This window comes from Meriones unguiculatus, chromosome 4 (genome assembly GCF_030254825.1).
Source record: "Meriones unguiculatus strain TT.TT164.6M chromosome 4, Bangor_MerUng_6.1, whole genome shotgun sequence".
In the NCBI taxonomy this organism is placed as follows: Eukaryota; Metazoa; Chordata; class Mammalia; order Rodentia; family Muridae; genus Meriones; species Meriones unguiculatus.
The window spans coordinates 122,927,206-122,942,988 of NC_083352.1; the positions used below are offsets into that span (position 1 = coordinate 122,927,206).

Consider the following 15,783-nt stretch of genomic DNA (forward strand, 5'->3'; position numbering starts at 1 on the left):
AGTAGTTCTGCTGCTAATCTTTTTTTTTTTTTTTAAGATTTATTTATACACATGAACACTCTATTTGCACGTATGCCTGCATGACAGAAGAGCGCATCAGATCCCAGTATAGATGGCTGTGAGCCACCATGTGGTTGCTGGGAATTGAACTCAGGACCTCTGGGAGAGCAAACAGTGCTCTTAACTGCTGAGTCATCTCTCCACCCCCTGCTGCTAATCTTAGTACCAGGGAGTAGCAGCTTTTTTCTCATTCTCTGATTTTAAAAATGACAGGTTGTCTGGGACAGTGTTTGAATGGAGCATGAGGATCTCCAGAGTCTGTCTATGTAAAGAAGTCCCAATACAGCCCTTAACAGGGAGACGGGTGGTAGAGACAGAATCCTGGGAGGTTCACAGATCAGCTGGCCTTTTGTATTCTGGGTGGGGAATGGGAGAAGCCCTTTCTCAAGGTGGAAGGCACTTACTGAAAACCTCAAGTTTCTCCTCTTGTCTTCCACAAGCACACCGCTTTTTTTTTTTTTTTTTCTTTAAATCACTTTTTAAAATGGTGTAGCGTGCCAATCATGGCACCATAGGCTATAGCGTGAGACCTCCCAAAACAAATGAAACCTTTCAGTGGCCCTCCATGGTACTTACCATGTACCTTAACCTAAAACTTGACAGGAGACAGGAGGATCAGTAAAGGCCAGCCTCAGCTACATGCTGAGTTTGAGACTAGGTTAGGCTGCCTGAAACTTATCTCCAAAACACAATGAACAGCTAGTGTATTTGAGCCAGGAAGATTACCAGCCTAATTTAAAAAGTAAAATAATAAGGCTGATAAGATCACTTTACTTGGTGCCAAGTCTGACCTGAGTTCTTACCTTGGGACCCCCATAGTAGAGGGTAAGAACCAACTTTTCAGAGTCGTCCTTTGACCTCTACATGTATTCTGTAGCATGCATACATCTCCACGCACACGTACATACAGTAAATTAAAAAGGCAGTATTGAGCTGAGGATAGACCTCAGTGGTAGAGGGTTTGTTTGCCTAAGATTTGTTAGGCTTACACTCAGTCTGGGACTGCTTATACCCTCCTCCCCCCCAAAAAGGTTAAAAATATATTTATTTTTTGAGATTGGGTTTTTTTGTGTAACAGAGCCCTGGCTACTCTGGACTCACTCTGTAGACCAAGCTGGCCTGAAACTCACAGATCCATCTGCATCTGCTTCCTGAGCATTGGGATCAGACGCATTCGCCCCACACCCAGCTATTCTATTTTAAAGTGACTTTTTAAACACTGTTGGGGGCTGAAGAGAGGGCTCAGCAGTTGAGAACATTGGCTGCTCTTCTAGAGGATCTGGGTTTGATTCTCAGCACCCGCATGGTGGCTAACTGTCTGTGACACCAGTCCTCACTTTAAAATATGGGCAAAAACCTCTACATGCAGAAATAATACAGTTAATCATTTGGTTGTCTGTATTGCTGATTAATTGTTAATAACTTCGCTAGTTTGGAAGAAATTACCCTGAAAGATAAGTATCCAATTACCTTGTTCGTGCTTTGGAAAGTGTCATTATGTACTTACAACATTTGCTGGAAAAATACTTTATTTTGAGACAAGAATTTGTTGTTGACCTAGGTTGGACTTAGAACTCAGTATGTAGTGCAGGTTAGTCCTAGACTTACCAGTAGTGGTATTTCAGCTCCTGCCTTTGGAATGTTGGGGTTACAGTTGTGCTTTAGATAAGTTTTCAAACAAGTTTTTTGGAATTATGTGCAAAGAAATCTTTCTTAATATGTTAAATACCGGTGGAATTACTGTTTAGAGATGGAACTTGCATTTCAGTTGTGTTTTGTGACCTGTGATAATTTGACACAGAGGTAATATATTTGAAAGAGTAATTACAGTGCTAACTGAGGAATTGGAGATGGTGACAGTTGTCCAGCAATTGTATGAATTTTTGCTTTTCATCGGAAGTTTGGTGAGAACTTTGGAAAATAAGTTGAGGTGCACATGTTAATAGGCGTTCATGGAATTTTCTGATTGTATAAGCATTAAGGGAATTAACCTTTGAAGCCGCACTTTAGTACTGTGTTTAAATTTAGGTTTTGGCTATTTTATGTCATTTTCTTAGTAAAAATACCCGACGGCGTACTCTTGATAGAATGGTTCTCAGACTTGAAAGCAGTATCAAAATAAGAATATGTTTAAGATTTTGGTATCTCTTTCCTTAAAAAACAAAGCAAAGCTATACATTCTTATGAAGTACTCTGCTGGTTTCAGACTCTCCTTCGCAATGTTCAGTTCAGTGTGGCCTATGCGTGTTGTTTTGTTTCCTGCATTGATTTTTGCCTCCGTTTATTCTCTGTTGCAGTCTAAAAGTTGGTTTTAATTGGTTGCCCACAGGATTGACTTGGCCTCTACTACTTAAGAAAATACATCTCTTGTTTTACAAGGTAAGAGATTTTGTATAGAATACAATGAGATACCTTATTAAGAAGTATGAAAATGGGGATAAGTCTGTGTGTGTGTGTCTGTGTTTATGTGTGTGTTTACTGAGAAGTGTGTCTGAGGGATGAGGGTGGATGAGTAGTAGTTTCCCCCAGTTGTTTTATTTACATGGCTCAGTTCTTATTGTTAGGTAGTAAGCTTGTGCGCCCTCCCCATAGCATTGTATAGGTGGGTGATAGATTGCAGCGCTTCTTGGTGTGGTTATTTATAGCCCCCAGAAATACAGGTGTAGATGGTATGTAATAGTTTGTACAGTGCAAATTTCACACATTAGCAGTTGAGTTTAACCTTTTGTTGATGGGAACAAGCCAGACCCAAGATAGATTAAGATTTGCTTTCAAGCAGGTACTTAGTAGTAGAATAGCAAATGTTACTTTATATTTCTCAAAAATTTGGTCTTTGGACGTTTGGTCTTCAGATGGATTTAGGAGTAAATCTTGTACTCTGCTTGGCTTGATCCTCCAGCCCTTTCATAGCTGGCAATCTTAGGCCGGTTATTAATTATTGGATAGTTTTGTGGTTACCTTGTACTGATTTGGTAAATTTCTTAACAATATGGTTTAGAAACTCATGTGACTGTCATTTGTGTTTAATCTGTCTTCTTTTAAGTTCTTATCCTATTCTTTAATTACAAACTAAAGTATCTTTTTCTTAGATTTTGAGGTCCTGGCATACCTATGATATTACTAAACTCTGAGAAAGTGATGAAACATTTTTTTGAAGGTGACTATTATGCTATCGTGATTTGCATATAAACGTGTTTCAGATTCATTAAGGAATATGAATTTGACTCAGTTATTTGGAAATGTACTGTTAAACTTTCATATTGCTGGCTAAGTAGAAAATAGAAAAAGTCTATTGGTGCTGTTCTTTTTTTTTTTTCTCTCTCTCTCTCTCTCTGTGTTTGTTTGCGTGTTTGCCTGCACTGGAACTCAGTGACAAACTGTGGAGGTCATGAGGGAAGCTTTCAGGAGTCTTTCTACCATGTGGATACCTGGGATCAAACTCAGGTTTTTACTACCTGAGCCATCTTAGCAGCCTTCTTAACTCTTGCAGTCCATACCTAAAAAAAGCTTGACCCACCCACCCTACCCCCGTTTTCTTATGATGGTCTTATAAAATAATTTCTATTTGCTTGTCCATCATTTTTGGATAAATTTGAAGATTGCTTTTATCTTTGTATATAATTGTGTGAGAACTATGAAGTCAGTTGGTAGGGTTTGCTCAGCAAGCACAAAGCCGTAGTGCAATTCTCAGCAGCACATTCCAGCACTAGAGGGAGGTAAAGGCAGGAGGATCACAAGTTGAGGGTCATCTGGCTACATAGCCAGTTTAAGAGTAGCATAAAACTCCATGAGAGCCTGTCTCAAGTAAGGATGACATGCTTGCTTACTCAAAGAGGAGAAACCAACAAACGAGTAAAAATGTTAACTGTACAGAATTTGCCATCATTCAATTTGTTGGTTTCGCTTGTGTCCTAAAATACAAAGATAGTGGCTCTTAACTGTTTACAAATAAAATGTGATTGTAAATATATAATTTGATTATGTTATTTATGAAATTTCTTCAGGTTAGTAGTGAGGTAGGTTTTGTTTTTACTAGTTTTTTGTTTTTGCGTGCTCAAAAAGTTTTAAAATAGAACATAACCAGGAGTGGTGGTGGTACATACCTTTTAATCCCAGTACTTAGGAGGTAGAGACAGGCAGATGGATCTCTGAGTTGGAGGGCAACCTGCTCTCCTTCAGGAGTTCCAGGCCTTCCAGAGCTACATTGTAAGACCATATTTCAGAATAAACAAACAAGCAAAAGATAGGGGTGTTTGAATGGAGAAACAGAGAAGAAGAAAAAAAAAGAAACTATGAAAACCAAACATTGTATTTCTATTTTAAATATAGTATTTACAACATTGTAATCTAATTTGATTCTATTCTATTAAATTAAGGTTCATACAGTATTTGACATTGAAGAATTTCTCATTGATTTGAATAAGTCTTAGTGCTTATAGCAGGAAACCTTGTCCCTTCTAATGTTCTCTCTCTCTAAGATTTATTTATTATTTATTTGTACAGTATTCTGCCTGCATGTGTGCCTACAGGCCAGAAGAGGGCACCATATCTCATTATAGATGGTTATGAGCCACCATGTGGTTGCTGGGAATTGAACTCAGGACCTTAGAACAGCCAGTGCTCTTAACCTCTGAGCCATATCTCCAGTCCTCTCTTCTAATATTCTTATTTGAGAAATTATTAAACAAGATCTCAACTAATTAAAATTCCCCTCAACCAGTTTAATAGGCTTATATTTAGAACTTGATCACATTAGTTTAAAATTACCATTTTTCCAATCTCCAAATTTTAATTCCCATTCTTTTACAAAAGTCATAGAAGCAATTAAAATTGAAATGGTAATGCTGCCAGTTACAGTGGCAACAGGAACAACAACCAAATAAAAATTAATCAATGAATGAATGGATGGAAATCTTGAAATCAAATTCAACTGGGGAGAAACTTCTTTAAGGTTTCTCTAAAAATAATTAAATGAGATTGGGGTGGTAGTGCATACCTTTAATCCCAGCACTTGGTGGGTAGAGGCAAGCTGATTGCTGTGAGTTTGAGGCCACCCTGGTCCAGGACAGCCAGGGCTACACAGAGAAACCCTGTCTGGAAAAACCAAAAAGGAAAAAAATAATTTAATGTATTTATTTTATGTATATGAGTGTTCTATCTGCATGTGCACCTTCATGCCAGAAGAAGGGCACCAGATCTCATTATAGATGGTTGTGAGCCACCATGTGCTTGGTGGGAATTGAACTCAGGATCTCTGGAAGAGCAGACGCTCTTAACCACTGAGCTATCTCTCCAGCCCCCTATTTATTTTATTTTTTGTTTTTCAAGACAGGATTTCTCTGTGTAGCCTTGGCTGTCCTGGACTCACTTTGCAGACTAGGCTGGCCTTGAACTCACAGAGATCTACCTGCCTCTGCCTCCCTGAGTGCTGGGATTACAGGTGTATGCCACCATACCCAGCTTAAAATTGTATTTTTAATTTCATGTGTATAAGTGGTTGCTACATGTATGTGTATGTATGTGGCATGGCCAGGAAGAAGGTGTTGGAACCCCTAGAACTGGAGTTACAGGTGGTTGTGAGCCACTACATGGATCCTGGGAACTTTTTTTCTTTTTCTTTATTTTTTAAAGATTTACTTATTTATACAGTATTCTGCCTGCATGTACACCTGCATGCCAGAAGAGGGCATCAGATCTCATTATAGGTAGTTATGGGCCACCATGTGGTTGCTGGGAATTGAACTCAACCTTTGGAAGAACAGCCTGCCAATGCTCTTAACCTGAGCCATCTCTCCAGCCCTGGATAGTGGGAATTTAACCTGGGTCCCCTGGGGGAAGAAAAAAAAAAAAAGTGATCTTAACCAGTGAACCATCTCTTTAGGACTTACTATTTTTGAGACAGTTTAATGTGTTTCAGGCTGGGCTTAAACAGCTTGTGTAGCTAAGGATGACTTTGAACTGATCATCCTGTGTCTAACTTTCTAAAAACTAGGATTAACAGGTATATGCTTCCACGCCTTGTTTTTGAGGTGCTGGGATTGAACTCAAAGCCTCATAGGTGCCATTCAAGCACTCCAGCAACTAAGCTACATTTCCAGCCCATATTGCTGCTACTTTTTGTGTTTTGAGACAGTATCTCACTATATAACTCTAGCTGACCTGAAAATCACTGTAGACTAGGCTGGTCTCAGACTCACAGGTCTCTGCTTGGCTCTGCCTCCTGGGTGCTGGAATTAAAGGTAAATGTCACCAGCCAGATTCATCTGCCTCGCCTCCCAAGTGCTGCTCTATTGTTACTGTTTTTATTATTAAAGATTTACATACATATGTGTACTGCACATATATGAACACATACATGTGTTCTTATCCATTTAGGACAGAAGAGGGCATCAGACCTCCTAGAACTGAGTTAGAGGTGTTGTGAGCTGTTGAGGGTGCTGGGTCCCAAACACAGTTCTTTGCAAGAGCAGTGGCACTCTTAACTGCTGAGCCATTTACCAGCAGTTGATGCAACGCAGCAGTGAGTTGATTTTCTTTCTTCAATGTATATCCTAGGGATGGAACTCAAGTCTTCAGTATTGGCTGCAACCTAAGCCATCTCACTGAGCCCTCCTTTCCTTCCCCCCTTTAGTTTTTTTGAGACGGGTTTTGCTGTATAAGGAGATAGTAAGCAACCAGAGATTCAACAGGAGTTAAGTTGGGTCAGAAGTCTTAATACTTAATTATACATTAATCTGTATAATTTGTAGTGTTGGTCTTGAATTCAAGATCCTTCTGCCTCTGGGTTAAGAGGTTACAAGTGCTTCTACTGGCTGCTCTTCCAGGGGTCCTGAGTTTAGTTCCTAGCAAACACATAACCATCTATACATCATAACCATCTATAATGAGATTTGGTACCATCTTCTGGCATGCAGGTATACATGCAGGCAGAACATTGTATGCATAATAAATAAATCAGTCTTTAAAAAAAAGTAACAATCTTCCTGGCTCAACCTCTCATACTGGGATAATTGGCATCCCCTACCATACTGAGGTTATGTAGTATTGAAGATGGATCCTAGAGCTTTGTCGGTGCTAGACAAACGTACCCCTAAACCCTGTTTTGTTGATTTGTTTCTTTGAGACACTGAGTCTCACTTATGAGTCCCTCACTGGCCTGGAACTCTACGTAGAGCAGAATGTCTTCAGACTCATGGAAAAAGTGCTGGAACAAAAGGCTATTTCACCATGCCTGGCCCTACTTGTCTTTTTTTAAAGCAAGATTTGGTAGTCTTTAGACCAGAGTTTTGGTTAAATAGCCATGGTGGGTAGGCTTACGGTGAGAAATATAAGTTAACTTTCATTTTTGCTATTCTATTTAGTGTATGTGTTGTGTGCCTGCATGTGTGCGCATACTGGTGTGTATAAGCCTGTATGTACAGGCAAAGGCTGGAAGAGGATGTTAGGTCCTCTATCATTCTGTGTCTTATTCCCTTGAGAGTGAGAATCCCTCTCACTGTAGTTGGAAGTAGGCTGAGAGCTGGGCCTTCCAGCTAAGGTTTCAGATGTGTGCACTCATACTCCTGTGGGGATGCAGCTCATGTTCTTAACAGTTGTACATACAGCAAGTATTCATACCTAAAGAATCATCTGCACAGCTCCAGGGGGTGTGTTTGTTTCGAATAAAGCTATAAAACATGCTGAAAGTTTTACTATAAAATACGGAATCTTATCATTTGAGATTTCTGGTGCTAAGGATTGAACTCAGGGTCAGTGTTTGAATGCTAGTCCGACAGTACTAGTATTTAAGATATAAACCTACTTCAGATATTTCTAATCCACAAACATTCCAGTTTTCTGTTTTTTCTGCTTTTAAGATTGAGCCTTAAAAGGTATTACTCTGATAATTATGAAATTAGAAAGTTTATAAGGAGGATGCTAAATCAGTTTTAAATATTAATTTTCATGTATCCTTTGTATGATACCCTCCTATGAATTTTTGCGCATTTCTTTTTACTGTCACTGAAGATTTAGCAATCTTGTTTATGGTGAATTACTGTCGTGTAGTTTTCCCAGAATCTTTTGAGTCTTAGACTTAATCTCTTCATACCTATTTCCAAAAAGAAAGCCTTTGGAAGTTGAAATTGTTTAGATCTTTGAATTATTTAAATAAAAAAAAAAAACATTGTGATAGCTTGAGGGAATGTTTGTGGGATAATATGGTAGCTGGTCATTCTTGTGACTAAAATCTTGGTGTAATAAAAAGGAGTCTGACATGGCCGTTGCCTTTTCTCATCTGCAGGTGTGTGTGGTTTCAGCTCAGCATGGCTGTGGTCATCCGTTTGCAAGGTCTCCCAATTGTGGCGGGGACCATGGACATTCGCCACTTCTTCTCTGGATTGACCATCCCTGATGGGGGCGTGCATATTGTAGGGGGTGAACTGGGTGAGGCTTTCATCGTTTTTGCCACTGATGAAGATGCAAGGCTTGGTATGATGCGCACAGGTGGTACAATTAAAGGGTCAAAAGTAACGCTATTATTGAGTAGTAAAACAGAAATGCAGAATATGATTGAACTGAGTCGTAGGCGTTTTGAAACTGCCAACTTAGATATACCACCAGCAAATGCTAGTAGATCAGGACCACCGCCTAGCTCAGGGATGAGCAGCAGGGTAACGTTACCAGCCACAGTACCCAACTTTAATAATCCTTCGCCAAGTGTAGTTACTGCTACTACTACTTCTGTTCATGAGAGCAACAAAAACATACAGACATTTTCCACAGCCAGCGTAGGAACTGCTGCTCCAAGTATGGGGACTTCTTTTGGGAGTCCAACATTCAGCTCAACCATTCCGAGCACGGCTTCTCCAATGAACACAGTCCCACCACCACCAATTCCTCCGATCCCGGCGATGCCGTCTTTGCCACCGCTGCCATCCATTCCCCCAATACCAGTTCCTCCTCCGGTACCAACATTGCCTCCTGTGCCACCTGTTCCTCCCATCCCCCCAGTCCCTTCTGTGCCACCGATGACCCCACTGCCACCCATGTCAAACATGCCACCCTTGAATCCACCACCTGTGACACCTCTGCCTACTGGAATGAATGGCTCTGGAGCACCCATGAGTCTGAACAGTAATCTGAACCCAGTGTTTCTGGGTCCATTAAATCCTGTTAACCCAATCCAGATGAACTCTCAAAGCAGCGTGAAGTCTCTTCCCATCAACCCTGATGACCTGTATGTGAGTGTGCATGGAATGCCCTTTTCTGCAATGGAAAATGACGTCAGAGAGTTTTTCCATGGGCTCCGTGTTGATGCAGTGCATTTGTTAAAAGATCATGTAGGTCGAAATAATGGGAATGGATTGGTTAAGTTTCTCTCCCCTCAAGATACATTTGAAGCTTTAAAACGGAACAGAATGCTGATGATTCAACGCTATGTGGAAGTCAGTCCTGCCACAGAGAGACAGTGGGTAGCTGCTGGAGGTCATATCACTTTTAAGCAAAGTATGGGGCCTTCTGGACAAGCCCATCCCCCTCCACAGACACTTCCAAGGTCAAAATCGCCCAGTGGGCAGAAGAGGTCGCGATCAAGATCACCACATGAGGCTGGTTTTTGTGTTTACTTAAAAGGGCTACCATTTGAAGCAGAAAACAAACATGTCATTGATTTTTTCAAGAAGTTGGATATTGTGGAAGATAGTATTTATATAGCCTATGGACCCAATGGGAAGGCAACTGGTGAAGGCTTTGTTGAATTCAGGAATGATGCTGACTATAAGGCTGCTCTCTGCCGTCATAAACAATACATGGGCAATCGCTTTATTCAAGTGCATCCAATTACTAAGAAAGGTATGCTAGAAAAGATAGATATGATTCGAAAACGACTTCAGAACTTCAGCTATGACCAGAGGGAAATGGTGTTAAATCCAGAGGGGGATGTCAGTTCTGCCAAAACTTGTGCTCATATAACAAACATTCCATTTAGCATTACCAAGATGGACATCCTTCAGTTCCTAGAAGGAATCCCGGTAGATGAGAATGCTGTACATGTTCTTGTTGATAACAATGGGCAAGGTCTAGGGCAGGCATTGGTTCAGTTTAAAACTGAAGACGATGCACGTAAATCTGAACACTTACACCGTAAAAAACTTAATGGGAGAGAAGCTTTTGTTCATATAGTTACTCTAGAAGATATGCGAGAGATTGAGAAAAATCCTCCAGCCCAAGGGAAAAAGGGCTTAAAGATGGCTGTTCCAGGTAATCCTGCAGTACCAGTGTTACCTAGTGCAGGGGTGCCTGCTTCTGGAATTCCCACTGCCGGAATACCTGGTGGTGGGATACCTGGTGCCGGGATGCCAGGTACTGGAATGCCTAGTGCGGGTATGCCTGCTGCTGGAATGCCTACTGCTGGGATGCCAGGTGCCGGGATGCCTGGCCCTGGAATGCCTGGCCCTGGAATGCCCAGTGCCGGAATACCTGGTCCCGCAATGCCCGGTCCGGCAATACCCGGGCCGGCAATACCCGGGCCTGCAATACCCGGGCCTGCAATGCCTGGTCCCGCAATGCCCGGTCCTGCAATGCCTGGTCCTGCAATGCCCGGTCCTGCAATACCTGGTCCTGCAATATCTGGTACTGGCATCCCCAGTGCAGGAGGAGAAGAGCATGTCTTCTTGACTGTAGGATCGAAGGAGGCCAATAATGGGCCACCATTTAACTTCCCTGGTAATTTCGGTGGACCTAATGCCTTTGGGCCACCACTCCCTCCTCCAGGATTAGGGGGTGCCTTTGGTGACGTTAGACCTGTTATGCCTTCAGTTGGAAACAGTGGTTTGCCTGGCCTAGGACTGGAAGTTCCAGGTTTTGGAGGTACACCAAATAATTTAAGTGGGCCATCAGGATTTGGGGGGATTCCTCAGAATTTTGGAAATGGCCCAGGTAGTTTAAGTGCTCCTCCTGGTTTTGGAAATGGACCTCCTGGTCTTGGAAGTGTTCCTGGGCATTTGAGTGGGCCTCCAGCCTTTGGGCCTGGGCCTGGGCCTGGTCCAATTCATATTGGGGGTCCCCCTGGTTTTGGAGCTAGCTCTGGAAAACCAGGACCTACAATAATTAAGGTGCAGAACATGCCCTTTACTGTATCTATTGATGAAATTTTAGATTTCTTTTATGGTTATCAAGTAATCCCAGGTTCAGTATGTTTAAAATACAATGAAAAAGGTATGCCTACAGGTGAAGCCATGGTGGCCTTTGAATCTCGGGATGAAGCCACAGCTGCTGTCATTGACTTAAATGATAGGCCTATAGGTTCAAGAAAGGTAAAACTCGTTTTAGGGTAGCCGTTCATATCAGTTCTTTAGAGGGAATATCTTCATGTTGCTGTGATTAATGCATCCAGATTGTTTTCCTAGTATTTCCAGGTTAGAACCTGTGGATTGTTTCAATTGCAGATAGATTGGTTTCTATAACAGAGCATTGGTTGGCTGTTTACAACTCACAGAATAAACATTGCAATTTGTTACAGTAAAGCTATCTGGAGAGAACACAATAATTTTGGCATACTGGTAGAGACCATTGTAATAAAACACGATGATCGTATAAAACTTATCAAGGAATCTAGATTGGTTTTCTTTTATACCACATGGGATGACGAAAATAGAAGTGTGAGTAGAGCTCGGGGCGGTGCTGTGCCAGCTGCTGACAATAGAAAGTGTCTGCTTTTACCATCTGATTTACAGTTGGACATACTGCTTTGTTATAGGGTCAAAGCTTTGTCTGAAACCTTCATTTTCTTTTAAAATTGAATAAAGTCTCTGTATCCGGATTCATTGTATGTACCTTTATTGCTTCTTGAGGGGTCTGGCTGTATAGACAGTCCTGCTTCAGATGTTGCCGCTTTATTTACCTAATTGACTCACTTGTAATAAGTACAACTATTTTGTTGGTTTTTAATTAATTTCTAATATCAAAACTCCACACTTAGTTTGTGCTCTATAACCCTGAACTTAGATTTCTAATGTCACACTTAGGATTGTGTGGAATGACTTTTACCATAAAAATAAACTATGGAGTACTCTACTGACCTTTTTTGGTTTGATCGCCAAGTTTTACTTAGTTTAGTAAGTTTAAAATTTGTTCATAGTGTTGGGATGGCAATGAAAACCAGAACCCACTTCAGTAATCAGTGTTTAGATGTTTGATTTGAAGTCCTTTACTGTGATGGACTAATCTAGCAAATTGCTTTGTCCCAATTTAGGTGAAATTTTGGAACAAAGGAGTCCATAAGAAAGAGCATTCTATCGCGGAATTTAAAGCTGAAGTTGAAATTGGTAGTTTTGTTAGCAGTGGTATTTGTAGAATGAAAGAGCCTAAGTTGGACCATAGGTTGATGTGTGTTTAATTCTGTTAATTTGGAGGCTTTTTGGCGTAGTTGTTCGATCATGAGCCTGTTCACAAAAATTCTTTATGCAGAGTGTAAGTTCAGGAGAGAATTGAGATCACTTCTTGCTTTTTCATACTCTTTCTGCTTGGCAATCAGGGCATTATGGTAGGGGAATCACAGACTTTGGTTGGTTAAATGTCCTTTCCGTAAAGGACACATCTTGTTCACTGACACTTAAAGCTCTATCTAGGGTTTGTTTCTTTATCTAAAGTGCTTGAAAGCTGTTTCACATTAACATAACATGCAGAATTGCAGATTGACGGATAATAATGGGAAATAAATTTTATCTTTTACATGACTTTGGTTTGAAACACCAACATTATTTATAAGTCTGCATTTACTTTTAAAAGAAGCATTTGTATATATATGTATGTATGTATACACATATTTACATATATATGCATATACAAATACATGTTTACTTAGTGTCTTGTGTTCTGAGCCAGTGGAACACTGAATACAGTTCTGTCGTGTAACTTTAGAGTTAAGGGTGGCAACAGTCTCGTGTGTTCACTACTGTAGTCTTGGAGGATTGACAGTATCGGGTTTTTGTTTAGGAGAAGGATTGTGCAGGCTTTGAAAAGAAGTGGCTGCCTCGTGAATCACTTGATAACTCACAGTTTGCTTGACAGATAGATACTGCCTCAAAAAGCAGTATGTTTACATACGATGTTTTTGTTGAGTAAAATGCTTCTCATTTCAAAGACAGTGAACACTTCAGAACTTCTGGGGCATCGTATTTCAACTGCAGGTTCTTTTCCCCATTGGAAGCTGACTATATTTGAGAAAAAAATGGTTGTTGGAAGGTGGAAATCTCTTTTCCTTTCGCACAATTTATTTGTTTATATGTTCGTACACGCTTATTAAATATTTCACACACTCAATTGCAACTATTTTGTTATTTCTACATCTTAGGTAAATGCCAAAAGGAAAATCCTGGATCTCACTGTTCATTAAATAAATTAAGAAAATAGTGTTGGTGTTGAAATGAGAGAGAATTGTGTTCCGAATTCCCTTTAATCACAGCAGTGCTCGTGAAATGTAATTAAAGGCTCTGCTCTGGAGCTCAGTTCGTATGTCTGAGACAGTCCGGACCGCTAAGTACATTGTCTTACCTTGTTTGGGGCACTGAAGTTTCAGTTTTTGTTTTTGTTTTAATAACCATGAAAATGTGTTCTGTGAAATTATTCATACCTCTCCTCAGACAAATTTTCTCCAGAACTAGGTTTGGTATAGATTTAAATTTACATATTTTTCATTTGTATGATATGAAGGCTTTGTAAAGCTTTGCTCAAAGTGTGTTTGTAAACACTATCAAGGTATTCTCAATTTCATGTGTAAATTTTATTGTCTGCTTTCGGTAACTTTGCCATTTATGGAAGAGAATCTTTCATTAGATTTAATTTGTTTTCTCCTGAGTTTTTATTGGTGTTTATTTTCTCTGGTTTTAAAGGATTAGAGAAACCTATAAATGTATTTTATAAATAAGCATATTTGTAAAGTTTTTAAACTTCAGTGACAGATTAGTTCAAGCATAATTTGGAGGTGTTTTCTGTACTAGTCTGGATGTACAATTAGTGGCTGTTGTGGGTTTTGTTTTAATGCAACAGTGTTAAGTGAAATGTAGTTTCTGACTTGTATTCTAAGTTGTCAAAGCTTTGACAATTAAAGCTGCATTAGGAAATGTCAAACTTACAGACAGTAATACTTAGTTAGCTAAGGTCAGTCTTGCCCCGCTTGATGAAAACCTAGGAGTGTCATAAATGGCAGTAAGCAAACGGAGCACACGGTTTTAGGTGGTATGGTCACCTTGCACAAAAATGAGGGAACGAAAGCTACTCAACCTCACATTTCGCTGGATTCTGTGATTGTACAAGTATGGGTCAAGTGTGTAAAAATAAAATGCACTTAGTTTAAAAGCGCTGGAAAAATGAGCGAAGAACGTGTAAAATGAATACATTTTGGGGGGAGAGTTTCTGGTGGTGATCACTTTGAGTACTTTTCCCACTCACACAATTGCCATGTGTAAATTATTTTACCTCAGCTGTTTTATTGGCAGTTCTGTAGTCCAAACTTTTGAAATCAAGCACAGCCAAAGGGCTGTTGACAGTGTGACCACAACATTGCCAGCATCTATACTTTGGCATCATTTAGCATTTTTTTCTTTTTTTTTTTTTTTTTTTGTTTATAAAGAAGTCTTGGATACTGTTCAATAAACTTGTCACAAAATAAAGGCTGATGCTCTAACGCTTTAACTGCACAGAAGTACTTCTTTGAGCTGTAATACCACATTTTGGGGGTTCTGCTTTTAACTCATGAAAATATTTTGTGCCTTTGGAAATGTGGATTTGGTGATCTTAGAGGTAACAATTGTTGCTTATTGTTTTCTAATGCTGAAGTGTGGAAAGAAGAGGATGCCTTGACGGCAGGGAGGAAGCTTGATGCTAGGTCAAATCTGTGATATCTTTGTTTTCAGAATTTAATTTATTATGTGTGCTTTGCTAGCTAACGGCTTCGTTATGTGGATTTGGAAAGAACTTGAGGACCAGATACGCCTCCTCCTCAGGTGTCTCCAAGGGGTCTGTGAACTCTCCTTTTCAAATCCTGTTTGGAAGGGTAGACAGAATTAAGAGTAGGTTCTTAATCTCACGCACTGAAGCTTGTGCTCCTGTGTTATGGGAAGAAAACAGGGAGCCAAAACTGCTTTTTGACATCGGGTTCTGGGGTTTGTTCCTTTCACATTTTTTCAGCTTAATGAAAATAAGTAAACGAAGTTTTCATAGACTGCTGGTTTATTCTTTAAAGGATGGGTTAGCGTTGCTGCGATTGGTGACTTTCCTACAACCAAATGCTATTTTTATTTTTTTATTACACAGCTAGGGTCTCATTATATTGCCCAGGCTAACTCAGAATTAGTTTTATGCACTCTTCCCACATTGGCTTTTGGAGTTAACTGGGCAGCAGACATAGACCACCTTGTCTGAGTCTTCTTAAAAAAAAACTGACCAGTGTTGAGCAAGCATTTGCAAAATGAGTGGAATCTGTTTCTCTCACACTCCTGCTCCCCGCCCTGTATACAATATGCCCTTTACATCTGATCTGAAAGAGTGGACCAGAAGAGATCACTTCTGTAATTTGATGTTTTCCCACTCTAGCATTTTACACAAAGTTTGTCACATGTATATCCATCACTATTAGGATCATTGGAAATTCTTTGTTTTTAGTATAAAACCTGGTAGATCTCGAAGGCTTACTTTACTATAAAATAGTTTGAAGAGTACTGTGGTAGCACATTTGCAGTAGGG

General features: G+C 40.1%; 1 protein-coding gene across 12 annotated transcripts in view; it reads left to right on the forward strand.

Moving 5' to 3' along the window:
- LOC110550562 (RNA-binding protein 12) overlaps positions 1–15,783 on the forward strand; it is a 42,006-nt gene that overhangs the window by 6,422 nt on the left and 19,801 nt on the right. For 2 of the 12 annotated variants that reach the window (XM_021640522.2, XM_060382969.1), the window contains exons 2-3: positions 2,390–2,439; positions 8,342–12,115. The exons of 1 other annotated variant lie outside the window; for it this stretch is intronic. In XM_021640522.2, the coding sequence (XP_021496197.1) occupies positions 8,364–11,375 (3,012 nt within the window). In that variant the 5' untranslated portion in view covers positions 2,390–2,439; positions 8,342–8,363 and the 3' untranslated portion in view covers positions 11,376–12,115. Of the gene's footprint in view, positions 1–2,357; positions 2,440–8,341; positions 12,116–15,783 lie in introns of those variants that run through there. 9 more of the 12 variants (XM_060382973.1, XM_060382971.1, XM_060382976.1 and 6 more) reach the window with 8 other exon arrangements.